General features: G+C 53.4%; 2 protein-coding genes across 2 annotated transcripts; both read left to right on the top strand.

The window, feature by feature from the left end:
• Positions 1–5,022: 5,022 nt before the first annotated feature.
• KVR01_010440 (uncharacterized protein) lies at positions 5,023–6,300 on the top strand (the record flags this gene model as incomplete). Its single annotated transcript, XM_044787982.1, has 1 exon — positions 5,023–6,300. The coding sequence occupies one exon, from the start codon at positions 5,023–5,025 to the stop codon at positions 6,298–6,300; it is 1,278 nt and encodes a 425-aa protein (XP_044640599.1).
• Positions 6,301–7,644: 1,344 nt separating this feature from the next.
• On the top strand, positions 7,645–20,294 carry KVR01_010585 (histone acetyltransferase TRA1). The gene is made up of 4 exons (XM_044790876.1): positions 7,645–8,088; positions 8,153–8,310; positions 8,366–19,039; positions 19,097–20,294. Exons 1-4 carry the CDS (start codon positions 8,037–8,039, stop codon positions 19,781–19,783), a joined length of 11,571 nt encoding a protein of 3,856 aa, XP_044640744.1. The 5' UTR covers positions 7,645–8,036; the 3' UTR covers positions 19,784–20,294.
• Positions 20,295–20,300: the final 6 nt, after the last annotated feature.

Here is a 20,300-nt window from a genome sequence, read left to right as displayed (position 1 = left end):
GACAATTGGTATTTTCTGTTGTAATTCCATGATGTAATCTGATAACATAGATGATGCATGTACATACAGCATTTTGGCAATCCAAGCACGAGTGCCCTTCTTGGTATTGATGTGTAGACGCAGCGATTACTAACTCTAGCTTTGACAAGGATAATGGTGACAATGGGGAACGCCCCGACTGCAATTCATGACAATTTCAGCGGAGTTCCGTCCATCTAACAGTGCAATGCAACTGCATTTCATTTGTAGAAGATAACAACATTTGCATGCAGGTGTACCTACTTAAGTACTTAGTAGGTAGTTCGGTGTCGTTGACTCAGCAGCTGGAGATCGACTAGTGCGCAGCTGGCCGATCACGGCTGCCAGGCAACTCAATTGTGCCGCAGCTTATCAGAGCACGTGGATACTTGGTATAGACGAGGCTTCCTAAAGGCTCCTCCGTCGCTGAGACTTGGCTGCTTCTCAACATACTGGCTGAGTGCCTCGAAACACCTAGGCAGCTCTCAAGACCCTCTCCTAATCTGACAGCTGCTCGGCGTGTCCTCACCTCGCCATACCTCATCCCCGTCGAGGACCTGTACCGGCAGCTATGGCAGACAGCAAGGGGGAGCAAGTTGAGACGCGCACCGCGTTCTTCTACGGTTCGTATGCAGCCGAAGCCACAAATTTGGACATGTAGACTGACCAACTTGAAGGCACCCTGGTAAACAAGACACCCTTTTGATTCCACGCCCCCCCCCCCCCGCCAGTCCAGTCAGTTGACTAGCAGTGGCTGCTTAGATGGAACCTCAAGTGTTCTTCTCAGTGTGCTATGACAACAAAGACCCACCGGAGGAGATTCGAAAGCGCCATGACTTCCAGCCTGCCATTTTGCATGGCCACTGCCGACGCCGGGTCCGCGGTGCTGAGTACCCAGGCATGGTCGAGGACCCCGACCACTCCGTCCGTGGCGCTGTGATTAGCGGCATCACAAAAGCCAACCTGGAGCGGCTTGACTTCTTTGAGGGCGCAGCCTACGACCGGAGGGTCGTCCGTCCTAAGCTCCTGACCAAGGTTGGCAATGAGAAGGGCGAGGGCAACGTGGAGGGCGAACAGGTCATCACTGAGTCCTACATCTTCCTGGACAAGGACTCGCTCGAGGACAAGGAATGGGACTTCGCGGAGTTCCGCCGCGACAAGCTTCAGAAGTGGACACGAGCCGGCTATGTCTTCGAGGGTGAGCTGACTTGTCTGATTAGAAGCTGGCTTGTGGCAACAATGCTGACCATGCGGAACAGACTGCGACCCCGACCAGCCCGCCAGCGTTGGTGGAGCCGTCTGATCTGAGGCAATGAGGGTAAGAGTCGACCACAACTGCCACAGCGATGTCGTGGCCCACGGGCATCTTTAGCCCCCGAAAGAGGAGCTGAACTAGACCTAGAGGTGGCAAAACAATAGAGCATCATTTTCATCCGAGAGGCCCCGAGAGGCCAACTGGCTACCTGACTCTCGCCGCCCCGAGACTCTCGCCGGACCGCGGCCCGTAATGGGTGGGCCGGTGGCGCCTATTGCCGCGCTGCCATGGTTGTCGTCCGAGATATTCATCTAAAAAACAATGCCGGTAGGACATTCAGGGGGCAGATCAGCTGCGCAAGGATGGTGGAGGGCCTGGGCTGGCTGGCTGGCTGGCTGGCCAGCGATCTGGCATGACCGTCTACCACAGTAGCAGCAGCCGCAGCAGCCGCAGCAGCATTGACAGGCCAGCCGGGTCCCATGCCCGCGCCGATCGCTTGCGCAGCGCCGCCCCCTTCACATCGGATGAATGGGCATTGTCCCCTGGGGCCTGGGGCCGGCGAGTCATTTCGTGACCAGACCAAAAGCTCAATGGCACAAGGGGCCGACCATGCTCGCCCGCCCGCCCAGTCAGCCGTTCGTTCATGCGCCCCTGGTTTGCTCGCCACATGGGTCGTCAGCACGACTGGGCAGTGGTAAGGAAGACCGTTGAATAGCATGTAGGCGCGCGTATATCGGCCATGCCTCGTGAGGGTCGCAAAGGGTGGGAACATGTGCGTGCCGCTGCGCATGCATGGCAGTGTTGTTGTCGAATTAGGTTCCTATGTGCTGATACAGTCACGGCCAGCCGACGGGAGACCTACGCAGCCCCATCCTAGGCCAGTGGGGTCGCCAGGAGGCCAACGCTACGCGCCTGCCTCCCGCCAGCACTGGCTGCAGAACTACCTACCTAGACTACTCCGTACCTAGGTACCTGGGCCCCTGGGACAGCCTTACTCATCGGCAGGCACGGCACAACCCACCCACACCTGGGGCTGGTAGTGGAAGCCATCAGACGGCGACCAACGACTGGCTGTCGTCGACCCGGCTTGTTTCAAAACATCCAGAGCATGCAGTCCTCTCCCACCTCTCCCACCTCTTCAGGCCCTCTGCAAAAGTATCCGGCCACAGCTAAGGTGAGATTCTTCGCCAACGAGTTACGCAGCCTACAAGTTAACGAGAAAGGGGATTTTCGACAAGAAAAAAACACCAAAGGAATCCTTGTTCAATTCTCAGTAGGACGTTGATGATAAATCTTACCACACACTTTGTGGATGTTGTATAATTGATGCTGAAAGTTGAGCAGTTTTGGTGTTGCTAACACTTATGGCCGGATACTAGTGCAGCCCGCCTGCTCTTCCACGCAACCACGCAAGGTGTCACAATTCAACTTCCCCTGCATTGCCCTGATTGCCTGATTGCCTGACCTTACACGCCCTTGTGCCCGATCTGGCCCTCGGATTGGCCAGTGGCCCAATAAACAAATCAGGTCGGATGAACCAGAATGATGGGCGAAGAGGCTGCTCGACCGCCCGGCTCCACAGAGACGTGAAACACACCCCGGTTTCGCCGCACACCGCGCACCCATCCATCTGGACGTGTCTCGGGCTGCCAGGCATGCCAGGCTGCCAGGCTGCCAGTCAAGGATCCACCACCACCGCAGTCTCGCCTCCCGCGATTCGTCCGCATAAGCCACAATCCAAATCCGGGCACTTTGGCTCTTTTGCCGACCCATCCAGCCCATCCCGCAGCCAGCTTTGGCAGCTGTCAGTTAAGTCAAGCTTGCCAAGCAAACCAACGCTGCCATCCTTTTTTTTTTCGTCGTGTCTGTCTCGGCCCGGCCGACATTTCAGGCAATAGGGAGCCGTGGGATTGGGCAAGCACCATCAGGGCCCGACAGCTTCACAGGCCGGCTACGCGATGTTGTCAGCCTCTTGGGCAGCAGGTGTCGGCACCCCTGGCCTAGCCTGCGATGCTGTTGCCCGCACCGCTTAGTCGGCATCTCATGGATATGCTGGGCCCCTTGCAAGTGCTGCAAAGGCGTGCGCGTCCACTCGGAGCATGACGACGGCTACTGAGGAACATGTCACAGCGAACCGGCCATATCGACTTGTGATTCGGCTGCCTCCTGCGAGATGGAAATGGTGCTGAATTCGGTTTCGTTTTGCGGGGTCCAATGGGCGCAGCTCAGCCGGGGAAAAAATAAGACTGCGCCTATCGTGTTGACCAGGTACGGCTGCAGGGACCTATCCTTGGCACCCCCAAAAGAGAGTGCCCCTGGATCGTCCAGTCGCTCTCCTTTTCCTGGCTTACCCTGAATCAGGCTTGCTGCGTACCTGCGTACCTGCGTCCTGTAAACCTGACCGCCGTGGCATTCCGGACCCAGAGGGCTGGAGGGTAGCTACTCCAGGTTCCGCTGTTTGCATGCGCAGTTTAGCGCTTCTCTTTCCAGCCGCGGCCATGGAGCCCTGCGGCATGTTGGCTCGTTTGACGGCTGCTACTTCGTCACACAGACCCGCACCCGCGGGTCTGTCGTCCACCTTGGAGGCCGCATCGGACAAAGCTTGGCGATCTGGGACCCGGGTGCACCCACCGGCCACGGCCAAAACGTGGACTCACGTGTATTCACCGCGCCACTGGACGCCAGTCCCTCATCTTCAATATGCACCTAGGGAGAATTAACAATGATTGCAGCCACTTTGAACGTTGCTTCGTCCCCCCGTATTGAGTTCAACAGCTGTCTCAATCAGGCGTGTGGTGCCTGCTTGTGGCCAGCCCTCTCGGGGGCGAGAATTTGCAATGCTACCCTCGCTTGCCAAAACGGGACAAAGTCAGGGGTGATACGGCGAGCACTTGCAGATCGTGGGGCATTGGCTGCCGTTGGGTGATCAAGGAGGAGCCTTGCTTAATCCCGGTCGCCTGCAGAAAGATGTTCTGCCACCTCCGAAACAAGCCAGGAGATCGGAACAGCCTATCAAGGCTTGACATCCGTACTTTTCTGCGATCAGGCCCTCAACCCTGGTCCCTTGAGCAGATCCATCATGCCTCGCATGTCGGACTCAGGGACGTGGCTGTACGCCCTGACTGGCTGATGTTGCCCGCTTCCTTTTGTCAAGGTATCCTGCCTTATACACGATCTTGGATTACCCGAGTGGGTACATAGTGTACATGGTATGGGTTTCGGTCGATCTCATCCACTGGAAAGCCCAACAGCGAGTGACGGTCTCCTGAATCCGAATAAGCACATGTTGCCTCCCAAGCCGCGTTCTTATTTATAAAGATGCTCATTCAGCCCGGCCAAATTTGGTTGATGATTGACAACCTCATCACTTCTTCCGTTTCAAACAAGACTTGAGCAGTCGCATTCATTCTCCTGAAGGCTAGTCCTTCTATTCTGCCATTCTTGTCCTTTCATCTCTCTTCAGCCTGGTGCACACCATTCCTTCAACAAAAGAATTTTGAGACAATTTCGAAGCTTCCTGACCACCCGAGTCTTTTGCGACACACAACAGCCTTGTCACAAAGTCTTGTTCGGTATGCAATAAGCTCTTTTCTTCCTCAGGCTCAGTGGCTTTGGAACAATTTCGTTCCTCAAGACTATACATATATTTGAGTCATTTTCTAACAGCGACACAGCATTCATTCATCCTCGAGATACCAACATTCTTTTGCGCAATTCGTCCGGAACGAAAAGCACTACTCATCGACAGGATGTATTTCTCAAAATCTTTCGCTGTCGCTGCCGCCTGCAGCTTGGCTTCCATCGCCGAGGCCCACATCTTGATGGCAAGCCCGGTCCGCGCAACTACACCTGCTGCGACCAATGGCCCCTTGTTGGCGGATGGCAGCAACTATCCTTGCCAGCTTACTCCTGGCCAAACGCTTGCCGGTGAAACAACCTCGATGGAGTTGGGTTCACAGCAACCCCTGAACTTCATCGGGCAGTCTGTCCATGGAGGTGGCTCCTGTCAGGTCTCTATCACGTATGATGAGAACCCGACCAAGGACAGCGTCTGGAAGACAGTCACGTCCATTGAAGGAGGCTGTCCCGCTCAGAACGCCGAGGGCAACCTTGGTGACGACACGTCGGCTACCCTCCCAGTTCCTTTCGACTACAACTTCACATTGCCCGACAACATCCCTTCCGGCAAGGCAGTGCTCGCGTGGACATGGTTTAACAAGATCGGAAACCGTGAGATGTACATGAACTGCGCCTTGGTCGATCTCACTGGCTCTTCCGGCGGCGACAAGAGCAACTACGAGGCGCTTCCGGACATGTTCAAGGCCAACATTGGCAACGGTTGTGAGACTGTGAACGCCAAGGACGTTACCTTCCCGGATGCTGGATCAAATGTGCAGAGCTTGAACGGTGCAACAACTGAGTTTGCTGCACCCACTGGATCTTGTGCCACTGGAAGCCCTAGCCAGCCTACTGGAGGCTCTGGCTCTGGATCTGGTGCCAGTGTGACCGGTGATGCAGGAAGCTCACCTACCCCGCCAGCTGCCAATGGCGGTGCTGCCGCTCCTTCTGCAGGCGGTATCTTTGCTACGGTTGCTACCACCGCCCCCGCTGCCCCAACCCCTACAGGCTCCAGCTCTAGCGGTTCAGGTTCCTCCTCAGGTTCCTCCTCAGGTTCCTCCTCGGGCTCCTCCTCGGGCTCGGGCTCCTCCTCGGGCTCTGGATCTTCCAGCTCTGGATCTTCCAGCTCCGGATCTTCCAGCTCCGGATCTTCCGGCTCCGGATCTTCTGGCAGCAGCGGCTCGGAGTCCGCTGGATCTGCCTGCACGGCCGAGGGCGACTACCAATGTGTGAGCTCGACTTCTTACCAGATCTGCGCCTCGGGCACCTGGTCCACCATCATGCCTGTCGCAGCCGGTACATCTTGCAGTGGTAGCGGAGCCAACTTTGCGATCGTTGCCTCAACCGGCAAGTTCAAGATGACCCGCGCACTCCGACGTGCCAAGCGTGGTCTGCCTTCCCTTGGTTAAGCTGCCCGGGCGGTCAAGCTTGAAATCATTCTTGTCTTCTTTGCCTCGGCATTCCTGATGGAAGCAGGCTCACTAGGGTTTTATGTTATGATGTGGGGGGGGGGGGGGAGAAAAGATACCAATACCGGATATTTATGGCGCATGGTGTACTGTTAGATTTGATGTTCTTCCACCGATTATTCAATTGATCACCATTTTGGTCAACAAGAAAGACATATGCCTGCTTGTGAAGCTTTGAGGACGTTGCTATTACACATCTAGACCAAGCTCACACTGGGCTGGACACCAATGTGGCTATGCCGTATGGCTGCTTCGCCGTCAATTAGCTCGTGGGCTACTTATGTCGGCAACTAACTGTTGCGGGGAGTGACCGCTACACTATAGCCACCCCTGTGTTCCTACCAAGAGGTACAGAATTACAGAACGTCCTGTAATTCAGAGGGTAGTCTATATGGTCGTGCCGTTACACTAACGGCGCCATCAAGCCAGTACCCCTTAGACTTATCCATACATCACAAAGCTAAGGCTATATACAATTATTATTACTTTAGCATTATTTTTCACACAATGTCTTTTTGTAACACTAGGTCTTTAAGTGTTGACTACTATAATCGTAGTGCTTAGTATGTGAAAGAACGGCACATAGTTTAATCTAGGCGCTGTCAGGGCCATGCGCTGATCGCCTGCAGGACTAACCAGTAGGTCCGTGTACTCTGCTTCCCAGGGTAATCTTGTTAGCCCAAGTGGCCTCCATACCTCTCGTGACATAGGATTGCAGTTTCGCTGCTTCCTGTCTACTATTTCTTAGGCAGCCATAGCTTTAAACAACAATTCCTTACAGACAATTTAAGCCTCTTTTCTCATCGGTCATGAGGACCGTCTCAGGTGCTGTACATAGCTTTAGATGTATATGGAATAGAAACGAAACCAGGTAAAGGTAGTTATAAATAGGATGGTGAGAAATTTCATCCAGCGGCCATTGGAATTGGGGGTTTTGACATGTGAGACCCAGGAAGTGATGTCTATATTCAAAGGCAAGTAGTGATGAAGTTGAATGTGAAGATGCCAATGGATTCCATATACAGCTGGTTCTGATTTCACATGTCTTATCGATTAGATGGATTAGATTAGATTCACACTTAGGTAGAAGGCAGCGTCCACTATTGTGCCAAAATGGCCCAAGCGCCTCTCGATTACACCCATTCTCCATGCCGCTTGACCGAATGTGGATCTAGCGGGCAGCGCTAGGTGTGACGGTTTGTTATGTAAGCCACCGTTGGATTTGGCGGCCGGTCCCCCCAGCTTCTCAATTCCCTGCCAACTCGAGCTTTTGAAAGAATTCAGAACGAGCCTCTGTCGCATCGCTGGTCAGCTATCCATCCATCTATTCCGCGCCCATACCCACGCGCCCAGCAACACCAACCCCACAACACAACTCCAACCACTCCATCTACTCATCCCACCTTGGCTGCGGGCCTTTTTACTTTTCTGCTTTTGGGGCGTCACTGTGAAATGAATGCCAGTTGCGCATTTGCAATTACCAAGCTCCGTCGCGACTCTTGAGCTTGGTCGCTGTGGAGGGGGCGAGGCGCCGCGCTGCCAACTCAACCCTACTGCAGGCAACTGGGCTGCCACCAGCCTAGGGCCACCTTCGCAAAGCAATCGCAGACAGTCACTGCACCTGCCTGCCCATGGAACTCTGGTCGGGATCGATTTGATCACAACCCGCCGCGACAATGTCGCAACTCCTTGAAGATGTCGTCAAGCGCCTTGTCGCGCAGGACATGGGTTAGTAGCAACACCCACCCGCCGCTTTCTGTCGCGCCACAAACTGACTGTACGAAATCTACAGAGTCCAAAGTCAAGGTCGAGGCCGCTACTTCATTACGCGATAATCTCGATGTCTTCACTGCCGGCCCGTCATACCCTGTCTTCCTGAAGAGGGTCATGCCCGTCTTCATGTCCATACTCAATGGCCCTTGCACATTTCAAAGCACATCGAACGACCAGGTACGCTCTGCTATATTATACGGGTTTGATGTGTGCTTACCTTGTGTATCTACAGAGACTTCGAAACACCATCCTCGAGATCCTTCATCGATTCCCCACGGTCCCTGCCGCAGCCGAGCCTTTCGAACCATACGCGTTGGAAACGGTCGAACTGTTGATGAAACTGGTCCGCACGGACAATGAAGAAAATGCTGTCATTTGTGTAAAGGTCATATCCGACATCATGCGGTTCCAGTCCAAGGTTGTGGCGGGCAAAGTCCAGGAGTTCCTGAGCCTAATACAGGAGTTGTTCGAGCAAATGGAGCGTGTCGTGAGGGAGCAGCTTGACAACGAGCCTACGACTGGAGCAGGTGGTATGCCATCTACTCCCGGGAGCACACAGACAAACTTCCACCCACACCAGTCGCCGCGACCAGCATCGCCCACAGCAACGACGACCGACTTCAGCGGCCCCGACCAGCCGACCGCTCGGCCGCTTCTGAAGGGAATGCAATCGTTCAAGGTTCTCTCAGAATGTCCAATAATAGTCGTCTCGATATTTCAGGTCTACCGGCAGACCGTGCCACAGAACGTCAAGGCATTTGTCCCTTTGATCAAGAGTGTGCTGTGTCTGCAGGCGAAGGCTCAAGAACAGGCACACACTGAGGCAGCATCCAAGCGAACTGTCTTTACGGGTGTCAGCCCCAATATCAGGAACCGAGCAGCTTTCGGCGAGTTCATCACGGCCCAGGTCAAGACCATGAGTTTCTTGGCCTACCTCCTGAGACAGTATTCACAGCAGCTGACGGATTTTCTTCCCACATTGCCGGATATTGTGGTCAGACTCCTGAAGGACTGCCCCCGAGAGAAATCGAGTGCTAGGAAAGAACTTCTTGTCGCCATCCGTCACATCATCAACTTCAACTTCAGAAAGATCTTCCTGCCCAAGATCGACGAACTCTTAGACGAGAGGACCCTGATTGGCGATGGGCTCACTGTGTACGAGAACATGAGGCCTCTGGCGTATAGCATGCTTGCAGACCTTATCCATCACGTCAGAGATTCTCTCACGCCCGCGCAGATCAGAAAGACCGTCGAGGTCTATACCAGAAACCTGCAAGATAACTTCCCCGGCACCAGTTTTCAGACGATGAGCGCCAAGCTGTTGCTGAACATGGCGGAATGCATCGCCAAGATGGACAACAAGGAGGATGCGCGTCACTTCCTGATCATGATTCTGAATGCCATTGGGGACAAATTCGCCGCCATGAACCGACAGTACGCGAACGCAGTGAAGCTGTCGAAAGCGTACGCAAAGCAGACGAAAGATCAGACACCTGACACGTATCTGGCTGACAAGGCCGATCCTCCGGACTGGGACGAGGTCGACATCTTCAATGCGATGCCTATCAAGACGGCCAACCCCAGGGAAAAAGGTGCAGATCCCGTTGTTGACAACAAGTTTCTGTTCAAAAACTTGATGAACGGCCTGAAGAACACGTTCTATCAGCTGAAGGTTTGCAACCCACCGCACGTCGTGGAGCAGGTGAATGCCCCAGCGCATTGGCAGGACGTTGCATACGGATTCAGCCCCGAGGAAGTGCAGGTCATTGTCAAGCTCTTCAGGGAAGGTGCCTACGTGTTTCGCTACTACGAGATTGAGAAGCCTATTGGCGAATCTCAGTACCAGTCGGCCGTTGAGTACATGGCCAACTTCTACATGAACTCGAGCAGTAAGGAAGAGAAGGAACTCTTGGAGACATTTGCGACTGTGTTCCACTGCATTGATCCAGCCACTTTCAACGAGGTCTTCCAGCAAGAAATCCCACGTCTATACGAGATGATATTTGACCACACGGGGCTCCTACACATACCACAATTCTTCCTCGCGAGTGAAGCAACATCACCAAGCTTCTGTGGCATGCTCCTAAGATTCCTGATGGAACACATTGAGGACGTCGGCTCAGCAGATGTGAAGAAGGCATCGATACTCCTGCGGCTCTACAAATTGGCCTTTATGGCCGTCACCTTGTTTGCGGCACAGAACGAACAGGTTCTTTTACCTCACGTTGTGGACATTGTCACCAAGTCCATTGAGTACTCTACCAAGGCCGAGGAGCCCATGAACTACTTCCTTCTTCTCCGTTCACTGTTTCGGAGCATCGGCGGTGGGAAGTTTGAGCATCTCTACAAGAAGATATTGCCACTTCTTGAGATGCTTTTGGACGTTCTTAACAACCTCTTGAGGGCTGCGAGGAAACCAGCCGAGCGAGATCTCTATGTTGAGTTGTGTCTGACGGTTCCTGCCAGGCTGAGTAACCTACTGCCTCACTTGAGTTTTCTCATGCGGCCGCTGGTAGTTGCATTGCGAGCGGGGAGTGATCTTGTCGGCCAGGGACTGCGTACGCTCGAGCTGTGCGTCGACAATCTCACTGCAGACTATCTCGACCCCATCATGGCCCCTGTCATGGATGAGTTGATGTCTGCTCTCTTTGACCACCTCAAACCAGCCCCTTACCAGCACTTCCACGCGCACACAACGATGAGAATCCTCGGAAAGTTGGGCGGACGGAACCGAAAGTACATGACAGATGCTATTTCACTGAGCTTTCAGCAATTCGTCGATGACAGCCCAAGTTTTGACCTGCGGCTCTTGGGCTCAAAGAAGGAGAGGCCGTTCCCTGTCAATATGGGCATCCAACTCGCCATCCAGAAGCTGACGGAAGCTCCGAAGCAAGTCAAAGGCGGTCCCTCCAAGCAATCCGATGCGTTCTACAAGGAGAAGGCATTTCATTTCCTCAAGGCGCAACTGAAGTTGCGCATTGGGTACGATAACCTGCCCGATGATCTTCCCCGGCTAGTTCGCCTTCAGGTCCAGGATTTACTGGCTCGCAAGACTGACGCCGACTTCTCAATATTTGAGACCTCGGATCGCGGGCGCTCGGTCGCCAACAAGGAGGACCAAGACAATGTGCTCAAACGGCTCATCAAGGCCATGATGTTTGCCAACTCTCTGCCTGGCTTCAAAGAGGAATCCATGGGATTCCTTTTGAATCTTTGCCGTCACTTTGCCATCATAGAAGTAGGCAGAGCTCTTGTGGACTGCAAGAGGGGCGCAAGCCCATTCGATGTGAATGCCGGAGAAGGTCCGATGTGTCTTGACACCCGCGTTCTCTGCGACGCAATCCTCGAGTCACTGGCCTCGGATCATCCAGATGTCCGTGAAGCCGCTAAACGAGCCATCCAGGAGGTTTATGAGTCTGCTACCATCATACTTGGCTCATCCAATAATGTTGGGCGACTGACGTTCTTCCACCACCTTGGCTCCGTTCTCTGCCATGGTTGCTATGAGGAGGAGTGGTTTACCAAAGCCGGTGGCTGTTGCGGTATTCGTATACTGTTGACGGATGTTGATCTTGGAGACATGTGGATCGGTATGAAACAGAGCGAGTGCATTAAGGCTTTACTCTTCGTGGTCAAAGACATGCCACAAGATCTCCCTGAGAACACCAGACGATCGGCGCAAGATACGCTGGACATCTTGCTCCACAGAATCACGAAAAACATCAAGAAGGAGGACTGCCTACCGGTGCCACAGGAGAGGGGCCAGCAGCCACCAAAGCAGCCTAGGATGGCCCAGATTTGCAATGTGTTGAACCAAGAGCTCCCACACATGAACAAGCACGTTCGAGAGACCGCCAAAAGATGCCTGGATATCATTGCCAAGGCAGCAGACGCGCCAGTCTGGGAACTGCTTGAGCCTCACAGGGATCGTCTTCTGTCACAGATCTACGCCAAGCCTCTCCGCGCTTTACCGTTTTCGATCCAAATTGGCTACATAGACGCGGTCACGCACTACATGTCTTTGAAGCAGGACTTCGTCAAGATGGATGAGAATTTGACTCGTCTGCTCATGGAATCTCTGGCGCTTGCTGAGGCCAGCGACGAATCGCTCGCGAACAAAGCCGCCGAGTTCCGGACACATAACCATATCGTCAGCCTTCGTGTTTCTTGTATCAAGATTCTGAGCACTGCCATGGATTTCGAGGATTTCATGAAGCCAAGCCAGCCCAACCAACCGAACAAAGAAAGGACGCGAATTGTTGCAACCTTTTTCAAGTGCCTTTATTTGCATCCTACCCCCATCATCGATGCGGCTTACGAAGCATTGAAGACTGTCCTGTCCATCAACAACAAACTACCGAAGGATTTGCTGCAGTCAGGCCTTAGGCCGGTTCTGGCCAGCCTCCAAGATGCAAAGAGACTTAGCCTCCAAGGGCTCAACAATCTGGCGAGGCTGCTAAAGCTGCTGACCTCGTACTTCAAGGTCGAGATTGGAACGCGTCTCCTTGATCATGTCAAGAACCTGGCAGATGGTAACATGCTGCAGCAATTATCATTCACCTTCTTTGAGCAGAACGAAATGATGGAGGTCATTGCCGCTGTCTTCAACATTTTCCATCTCCTACCGGCTGCGGCAGAAGGTTATAAGGAGCGTATCATTGAGACGGCGTTGGATCTTGAATCAAAACTGCGTCGGACCCATCACAGCCCCTTCCGCAAGCCGATCTACAAGTTCTTGAACCGGTATCCACAGGAGATCTGGAATTTACTATTGAACAAGATTCGCGACATCAAATACGGCCGATTCTTCGCTCAGGTTCTTCGTCATGCAGACAGTGGCCCGCTAAGGGATTTTGCAGCAGCAAACATTCAGGCCTTGGTCCAGGCTTGCAAGGACGTTCCAGTCGAGGATCGCCCTGGCAAATCCACATCCATAGTCAACGCCATCACCATGCTTGACGCCCTTTGCCAGTATTCCGCTACCGCGTGGATGGCGAACAAAGAGACGCTTGCCTGGTTGAAGCAGGCGAGTAGCGATCTTGAACGACAGCTGCGCGCCAATGAAGTGCCTGGTCCTTTGCGCCTCGCTGCGCACCAAGCTGTAGAGCACGCGACTTGGATCATGACAAAATATCTCGAGCAGAACCCAAAGGACCTCGACGCTCTATTTTCTCTGATCGACTCGGTCACAACCGAGGATGTCAGGCCAACACAAAGCCTGTTTGCTTACTTGTACAACAGTATAATTTGCAACGATTCAGTTGAGTTTTGGAGGTCGATTGTTCTGCGATGTCTCGACACATATGCCGGGAAGACGGCATCTCAGAAGACTAAGCTTTTCCTGCTGCATAACATTGTCAACCCCATTCTGGCAATGGACCTGATGCGACACTGGGATCAGCCTGAGCAAAGGCCGAATCGTCTGATCGACCGAAACGTCATCGACTCCATCAGCACGAAGATCTGGAAGGTCACTCTGACTGATCCGCAGGAAGATCTGACGCAGCCGGGCATCGATCACACAAGGATGGAAGTTCTACAGCTTTCAGCCTTCCTCATCAAATACCACAACACCATCTTGCAGGAGGCACGAAAAGACATCATCAAGTTTGGTTGGACATATATTCGACTTGACGATGTGATCAACAAGCATGCTGCCTACGTCGTGTTGTCATACTTCATCGCGCACTATGATACGCCCGGCAAGATAGTTTCCCAGGTGTATTTCTCATTGCTTAAGAACAACCAGAACGAGGGGCGTACGCTTGTCACACAGGCTTTGGAGTTGATGGCGCCAGTGCTGCCAAAGAGGTGCGGGACTATCCAGGCTAACGAGCGGAATACTGTCTGGTCCGCTGCACCCCGACGAATACTGTCGGAAGAGGGCCAGAACGTCCAGCAGATGACGAGCATCTTCCACTTCCTCGTTCGGCATCCAGATCTTTTCTATGAGACTCGTGACAAGTTCTCTATTCTCATCATCCAATGCCTGAGGAAGGTGGCAAACTTCCCTAATCCGTCGTTTGAGAGCAGACGTCTTGCTCTCAACATGATGTGGCTGATTTGGGAGTGGGAACGGAGGCGTGTGACCGGCAAGACGACGACTTCTTCGCGAATGGCATCCCAGTCACTATCACCCGTCGCCAAGAAGCGCAAGCTCGATGAAGTGTCAACCTCCTCGCCTCCAGCAGTCCGATCAACTGCTGCTGTTGAGAAGACCGAGTATCAGATTCCCGCGCCGGTGCGACAGAAGATGGTTAAATACCTGATCGAGTTCATCGCGCAGCTGAATGAGCGATATGCGCTACCATCAAGCAAAGCGAAGGACACGCCGGTCACAGCTAGTCATACTATATCGACAGAGCTCAACAAAAAGGCCATGGCTCTCTTGTACAACCTTCTGCAACCAGAGTATTGGGCGGATCTCGACGTCGACCTGTTTCCCAATGTCACGGATGTGGTTCTTGCTAGTGACAAGACAACGCAGATCCTCAGTATCGATCCAGAGAATAAGGAGAGATACGATGAGAAATTCATCACAAACATCATCAACACGCTTCAAGTAGTGCGCATCATCCTGGACTCAAAGCCAGATGAGTGGATCTTGAAGAACATGAGTCAAATCCAGAAGATTCTCGAGAAGTGTCTCAGGTCAGAAAACCCCGAGTTGCAGGATTGTTTGCACTTGGCAGACCCGAAGTATGATGATGGACGAGAGATCAGAGCCATCGTCAAGAGGATTCTCGATGCTGTTCCCACTGCTCTAGAGGATGTACAGATGGAGGATGCCGACGCGGAGGGTGAGCCTGAATCACAGACGTCCGAGATCATCACTTTCCTTTCCAACATCGGCACCGAGACAATGGCAGCCGCGAACTACGTTGCAGGCATCAATATCTTGTGGTCCCTAGGCAACCGACGTCCCTCAGCTATTGACCCTCACATCCCAGCCATCATGAAGTCGCTGCAGTCCAAACTCGCCCGGGACCACGTGTCACACTACACCGCCATCAGCCACGAAGCAAATACACCTCGTGCTCCGGACCAGAATCCTCCCGCCAAGATGGACGACTATGATCTCGAGATTCAGACGGGCTTGATGCTCAAGGCCATTGATGTCACTGCAAAGAGAATGGAGATCCTTGGCGATAACAGACGACCGTTCCTCAGTGTACTGGCCACGCTTGTGGAGAAGTCCTTGCATATACCACTGTGTGAGAAGATTCTAGATATGGTCGAGGGCTGGATATTCCGTTCGGAGGGGACATGGCCTACTCTTAAGGAGAAGACAGCTGTTTTGCATAAGATGTTGACGTTTGAGCACCGTGCCGACACGACGATGCTGACGAAATATCTGGACCTGGTACTCCGGATCTATGAGGATCCAAAGATCACCAGAACCGAGCTTACCGTGCGTATGGAGCATGCTTTCCTGATAGGAACACGGGCGCAAGACATCAGCATGCGGAACCGCTTCATGGCGCTTTTGGACAAGAGTTTGTCTAAGACTGCCAGCGCCCGCTTGTTGTATGTTATCAATACGCAGAATTGGGACACCTTGGGCGAGACGTTCTGGCTTGCTCAAGCTTCTCAATTACTGCTCGGTTCTGTGGAAGCGAACAGCAGCGTTCATCTACATCACGAGGACTTCCGGACCTTGCCAGCCTCTCGACTCTTTGGCAACTACGCAAGGGACCCGAGACAGCCAACGGCAATTTCAGATGACAAGTACGAGGCTTTCATGGCGAGCCACCGTCGCTTCGTGTCCGAGCTTGGCGATGTCAAGGTTCGAGACATCATTGAACCACTCACACAAATGCAGCACGTTGACTCGAATCTCGGCAAAGAGCTCTGGGAGACGCTGTTCCCAATGTACTGGTCTGCGACGACAAGAGAGGAGCGGGAGGAAGTCAAGCGCGGCCTAGTGTTGCTGCTGACGAAGGACTACCACCAGCGGCAGCTTGACAAGCGCCCAAATGTGATCCAAGCTTTGCTCAAAGGCGCTGCAAAAGCATCTCCTGAATGCAGGGTTCCTCCGCATGTCTTGAAGTACGCAGCTCAGACCTTCGACTCCTGGTACACGGCACTGGTTCAGCTCGAGGATGCCGCAATCGACCTGGAGGCCACTGACCCACCTACCGTCAAGGAGAGCAACCTGAACGCGCTAGTTGAAATATACGCCAATTTGAAGGAGGACGATTTCTTCTATGGGACATGGCGCCGTCGATGCCAATTCTTGGAAACCAACAGTGCTCTCTCGTACGAGCAGAATGGTCTGTGGGACAAGGCGCAGAAGATGTACGAGATGGCACAAGTCAAGGCTCGCACTGGTGCCCTCCCTTTCTCTCAAGCTGAATACACACTGTGGGAAGACCACTGGGTTCTGTGTGCTCAAAAGTTGCAACAGTGGGATATCCTCCAAGACTTTGCCAAACACGAACATCTTCAGGACCTCCTCTTAGAGTGCGCTTGGCGAAACACTGAAATGTGGCAGTCACAGGAGAACAGGGATCACATCGATGCCATGATCAAAGGCCTCATGGATGCACCGACCCCGCGCCGCTCTTTCTTCCAAGCATTCATGTCTCTGCGCAAGCTTCACAACAAACAAGAAACTCAGCCAGACTTCCAGAGATATGTCGACGAGGCTATTCAGCTCGCGATACGTAAGTGGCATCAATTGCCGAAGCAGCCTACGCACGCACACGTCCCCTTACTTCAAAACTTCCAGCAGCTGGTAGAGCTGCATGATGCTAGCGTCATCTGTACGAGTCTTGCAGGCACAACACAGCAGAATTTGGATGTCAAATCCAGCGAGCTGAAACTGCTGCTGGGCGGTTGGCGTGATCGACTACCTAACGTTTGGGACGATATCACTGCTTGGCAAGACCTCGTGACTTGGCGACAGCACATCTTCGGTCTCATCAACCAGACTTATCTCGGGCTTCTGCCTCAACAGGGCCAGAACGCGGGAGGTTCTTCGTTTGCATACCGGGGATACCACGAAACAGCATGGATCATCAACCGTTTCGCTCATGTTGCGAGGAAGCACAACTTGGCGGATGTCTGCATCAGTCAGCTTGGTCGCATCTACACCTTGCCTAATATCGAGATACAGGAAGCATTCTTGAAGCTGAGAGAGCAGGCCAAGTGTCACTACCAGAATCCCAAGGAACTCAACAGCGGCCTGGAAGTAATCAACAACACCAACCTTGGCTATTTCAGCCCAAGCCAGAAAGCAGAGTTCTACACTTTGAAGGGCATGTTCCTTGAGAAATTGAACCAGAAAGACGAGGCCGATAATGCTTACGGCACGGCATTGTACTTCGACATTACAGCCGCGAAAGCATGGGCTGAATGGGGCTATTTCAATGACCGCAAGTTCAAGGAAGATCCCGCCGATTTGAACTCCGCTCGTCAGGCCCTCACGTCATACCTACAGGCAGCAGGCAGCTACAAAAACGCCAAATCACGGAAGCTCATTGCCAGGATTCTCTGGCTTCTGAGCATGGACGATGCCAACGGGACTGTCTCTGCTGGGTTTGATGATTTCAAGGGCGACACGCCGACTTGGTACTGGATCACGTTCATTCCTCAGCTGCTGACTGGGCTCAGCCACAAGGAGGCCACGCGGGTCCATTCCATCCTCTTGAAGATTGCCAGATCTTATCCTCAAGCTCTCTACTTCCAGCTGCGCACCAATAGAGAAGACATGATGGTTATCAAGAAGAATCATGAGGCTAAGAAACAGAGAGAGCGGCAACAGTCGGTTGGGGGCGCCAAGCCCGCAGGATCTCCAGCTCTGCAGAAACAAGAGGACCCGAATGCGCCGAAGCAGGAAGGTGGCTCGGGTTCACGACCTGCCACTGCCAATGGTGAGGCCAATGTCCAACCTAAGACGGAGGGCGGAGAAACAAATGGCACAGCAGCAACCCCGACCACAGCAGGACCCAACGGCTCGACGCCGGCTCCCGGAGAACAGCAGGCCGAGGCAGGCCAGAAGAAGTTCCCATGGGAGCTCACCGAGGAGATCATGTCTCAGCTCAAGACGGCCTTCCCTCTGCTGGCGCTATCAATGGAGACCATGGTTGACCAAATCCAGAAGCACTTCAAATGCCCGCCAGACGAAGATGCGTATCGACTGATTGTAGCCCTACTCAATGATGGGCTGGCCTATGTCAGCCGCATGCCAACGTCGTACGCCAAGGGCACAAAACTCCCTCAGGCCACTGAAACGAATATCACTCGGTTTGCAGAGACAATACTGCCTGCGCACATACGGAAGACGTTCGAGGCAGACTTTGTCACTTTCAAGCCCACGATGTTCGAGTACATCCACAAACTAAGGAAGTGGAGAGACAAGTTCGAGGAGAAACTGGATAGGCGCAACCCACACATGTCTCTGGAGGTATACACGACGCTCTTGAGCGAGTTCAAGTACTCAAAGTTCGACGAGGTCGAGGTGCCCGGCCAGTACTTGCAGCTCAAGGACAAGAATCAGGATTTCATCCGCATCGAGCGCTTCATTCCTACGGTCGACCTAGTTCGCATGATTGGCATGTCTCATCGACGACTGAAGATCCGAGGCCATGACGGCAGCATTCATCCCTTCGCGGTCCAACACCCGGCCGCCAGGCACTGCCGTAGGGAAGAGAGGATTGTTCAACTGTTCCGACAGCTGAATCAGAGGCTAAGCAGGAAGAAGGAGAGTCGTCGTCGCGACTTGCAGTTCACCTTACCACTCATGGTTCCTCTGGCACCACACATTCGAATCGTACAGGAGGATACTTCGTACATCACGCTTCAGGGTATCTTTGAGGATCATTGCCGACGCAACAGCTTGTCGAAGGACGACCCTGTGCTCTTTATCATGGATAAACTGCGCGCGCTTGGAGAGTCCAAGGGTGTAAGTTCCACCTTCAATGCCACATCCAGAGAACAGACATCTAACACAGCTCAACAGAAGACTGGCGAGCATAGCGCGACAGCACGACTGGAGATCCAGAATGCGATTCAGGACAAGTGGGTGCCACGCACTGTGGCTCTTGACTATTTCCAGAGGTCATACCTCGACTACGCCGACTTCTGGTTGTTCAAGCGCCGCTTCTCATACCAGCTGGCTGCACTGACGTTCATGACGTATGTACTGTTCATCGACAAGCGCTACCCACAAAAGATACACATCGCCCGAGGCACCGGCAACATCTGGAGCTCCGAGCTCCTGTCATCCATGACCAACAGCCGGCCGTACTTTGGCAGCGCAGAGCCGGTGCCGTTCCGTCTCACGCCCAACATCCAGACCCTCATGGGGCCGTTGGCGACGGAGGGCGTCTTTGGGTGTTCCATCATGGCGATTGCAAGATGTCTCACGGAGCCCGAATTCGAGCTCGAGCATGCGCTCACCCTGTTCGTGCGTGACGAGGTCATGTTCTGGTTCACGAGCAGTCACCGGATGGCGCACCTCAACGAAGGACATCTGAGGGAGACGGTGCAGACGAACTGCGACCTGATCGTCAAGAGGGCAGTCAGCCTCGCGACAGTTCCCGAGGGAACGCTGCCAGCCAATCAAACGGTTATCGACCTGATCAGTAAGGCTGTCAATCCCATCAACTTAGCCATGATGGACGCGCTGTGGCAGGCATATCTCTAGGTCTAGTCGCATTGGTTTGGAGGTTTGGGCTTCTGTTTCGGGGTGTTGAGCGTACTTGCGAGGTGTTTTACGGTCATGGAAAATCGCAATTATCTTATCAAATCCCGGCGGTATTGGGTTCGGGCCGGGCTTGCTCCTATGGGTTTGAGAGCAGAATGCTTCAAGGGGTCGTGGAAGGGCGCTTTGTGGATACGACGCGATGTGTTTATAGAGTATATAGTTGATGCCGGGGTATTGCTTTGGTGTTTTGGACCCAGATTGGCATTCCATATGTGTGGCCGGTAATTTGGCCATGCAATGAGACTCAATGAGTTTAATGAGACGTCACCATATTGGCGATACTCCAAGATTGTCAGCAGCCTCGAGATGTGTGATTACTCAGGCCTGAAGTCAGAGAGACTGAGAACTCCTCGGCATGGGGGCGACGTCAACTCCTTGTGCAACTATAAACCATAGATAGGCCCGGCCTGGACGCATGGGCACTAGACTGCGTGGCACAAGGCGGGACAAGCCAGCA

Source organism: Diaporthe batatas, assembly GCF_019321695.1.
Source record: "Diaporthe batatas strain CRI 302-4 chromosome Unknown Contig00013, whole genome shotgun sequence".
NCBI classification, from domain to species: domain Eukaryota; kingdom Fungi; phylum Ascomycota; class Sordariomycetes; order Diaporthales; family Diaporthaceae; genus Diaporthe; species Diaporthe batatas.
The sequence above is the reverse complement of the archived record's forward strand: the minus strand, read 5'-3'. Positions and strand labels throughout refer to the sequence as shown.

Bases quoted from the DNA above. Each gene is read 5' to 3' on its own strand.
- KVR01_010585 (XM_044790876.1), top strand. From the start codon at position 8,037: ATGTCGCAACTCCTTGAAGATGTCGTCAAGCGCCTTGTCGCGCAGGAC. The intron at 8,311-8,365 runs GTACGCTCTGCT...GTGTATCTACAG, and splicing joins AAAGCACATCGAACGACCAG to AGACTTCGAAACACCATCCT. The intron at 19,040-19,096 runs GTAAGTTCCACC...ACAGCTCAACAG, and splicing joins CGCTTGGAGAGTCCAAGGGT to AAGACTGGCGAGCATAGCGC.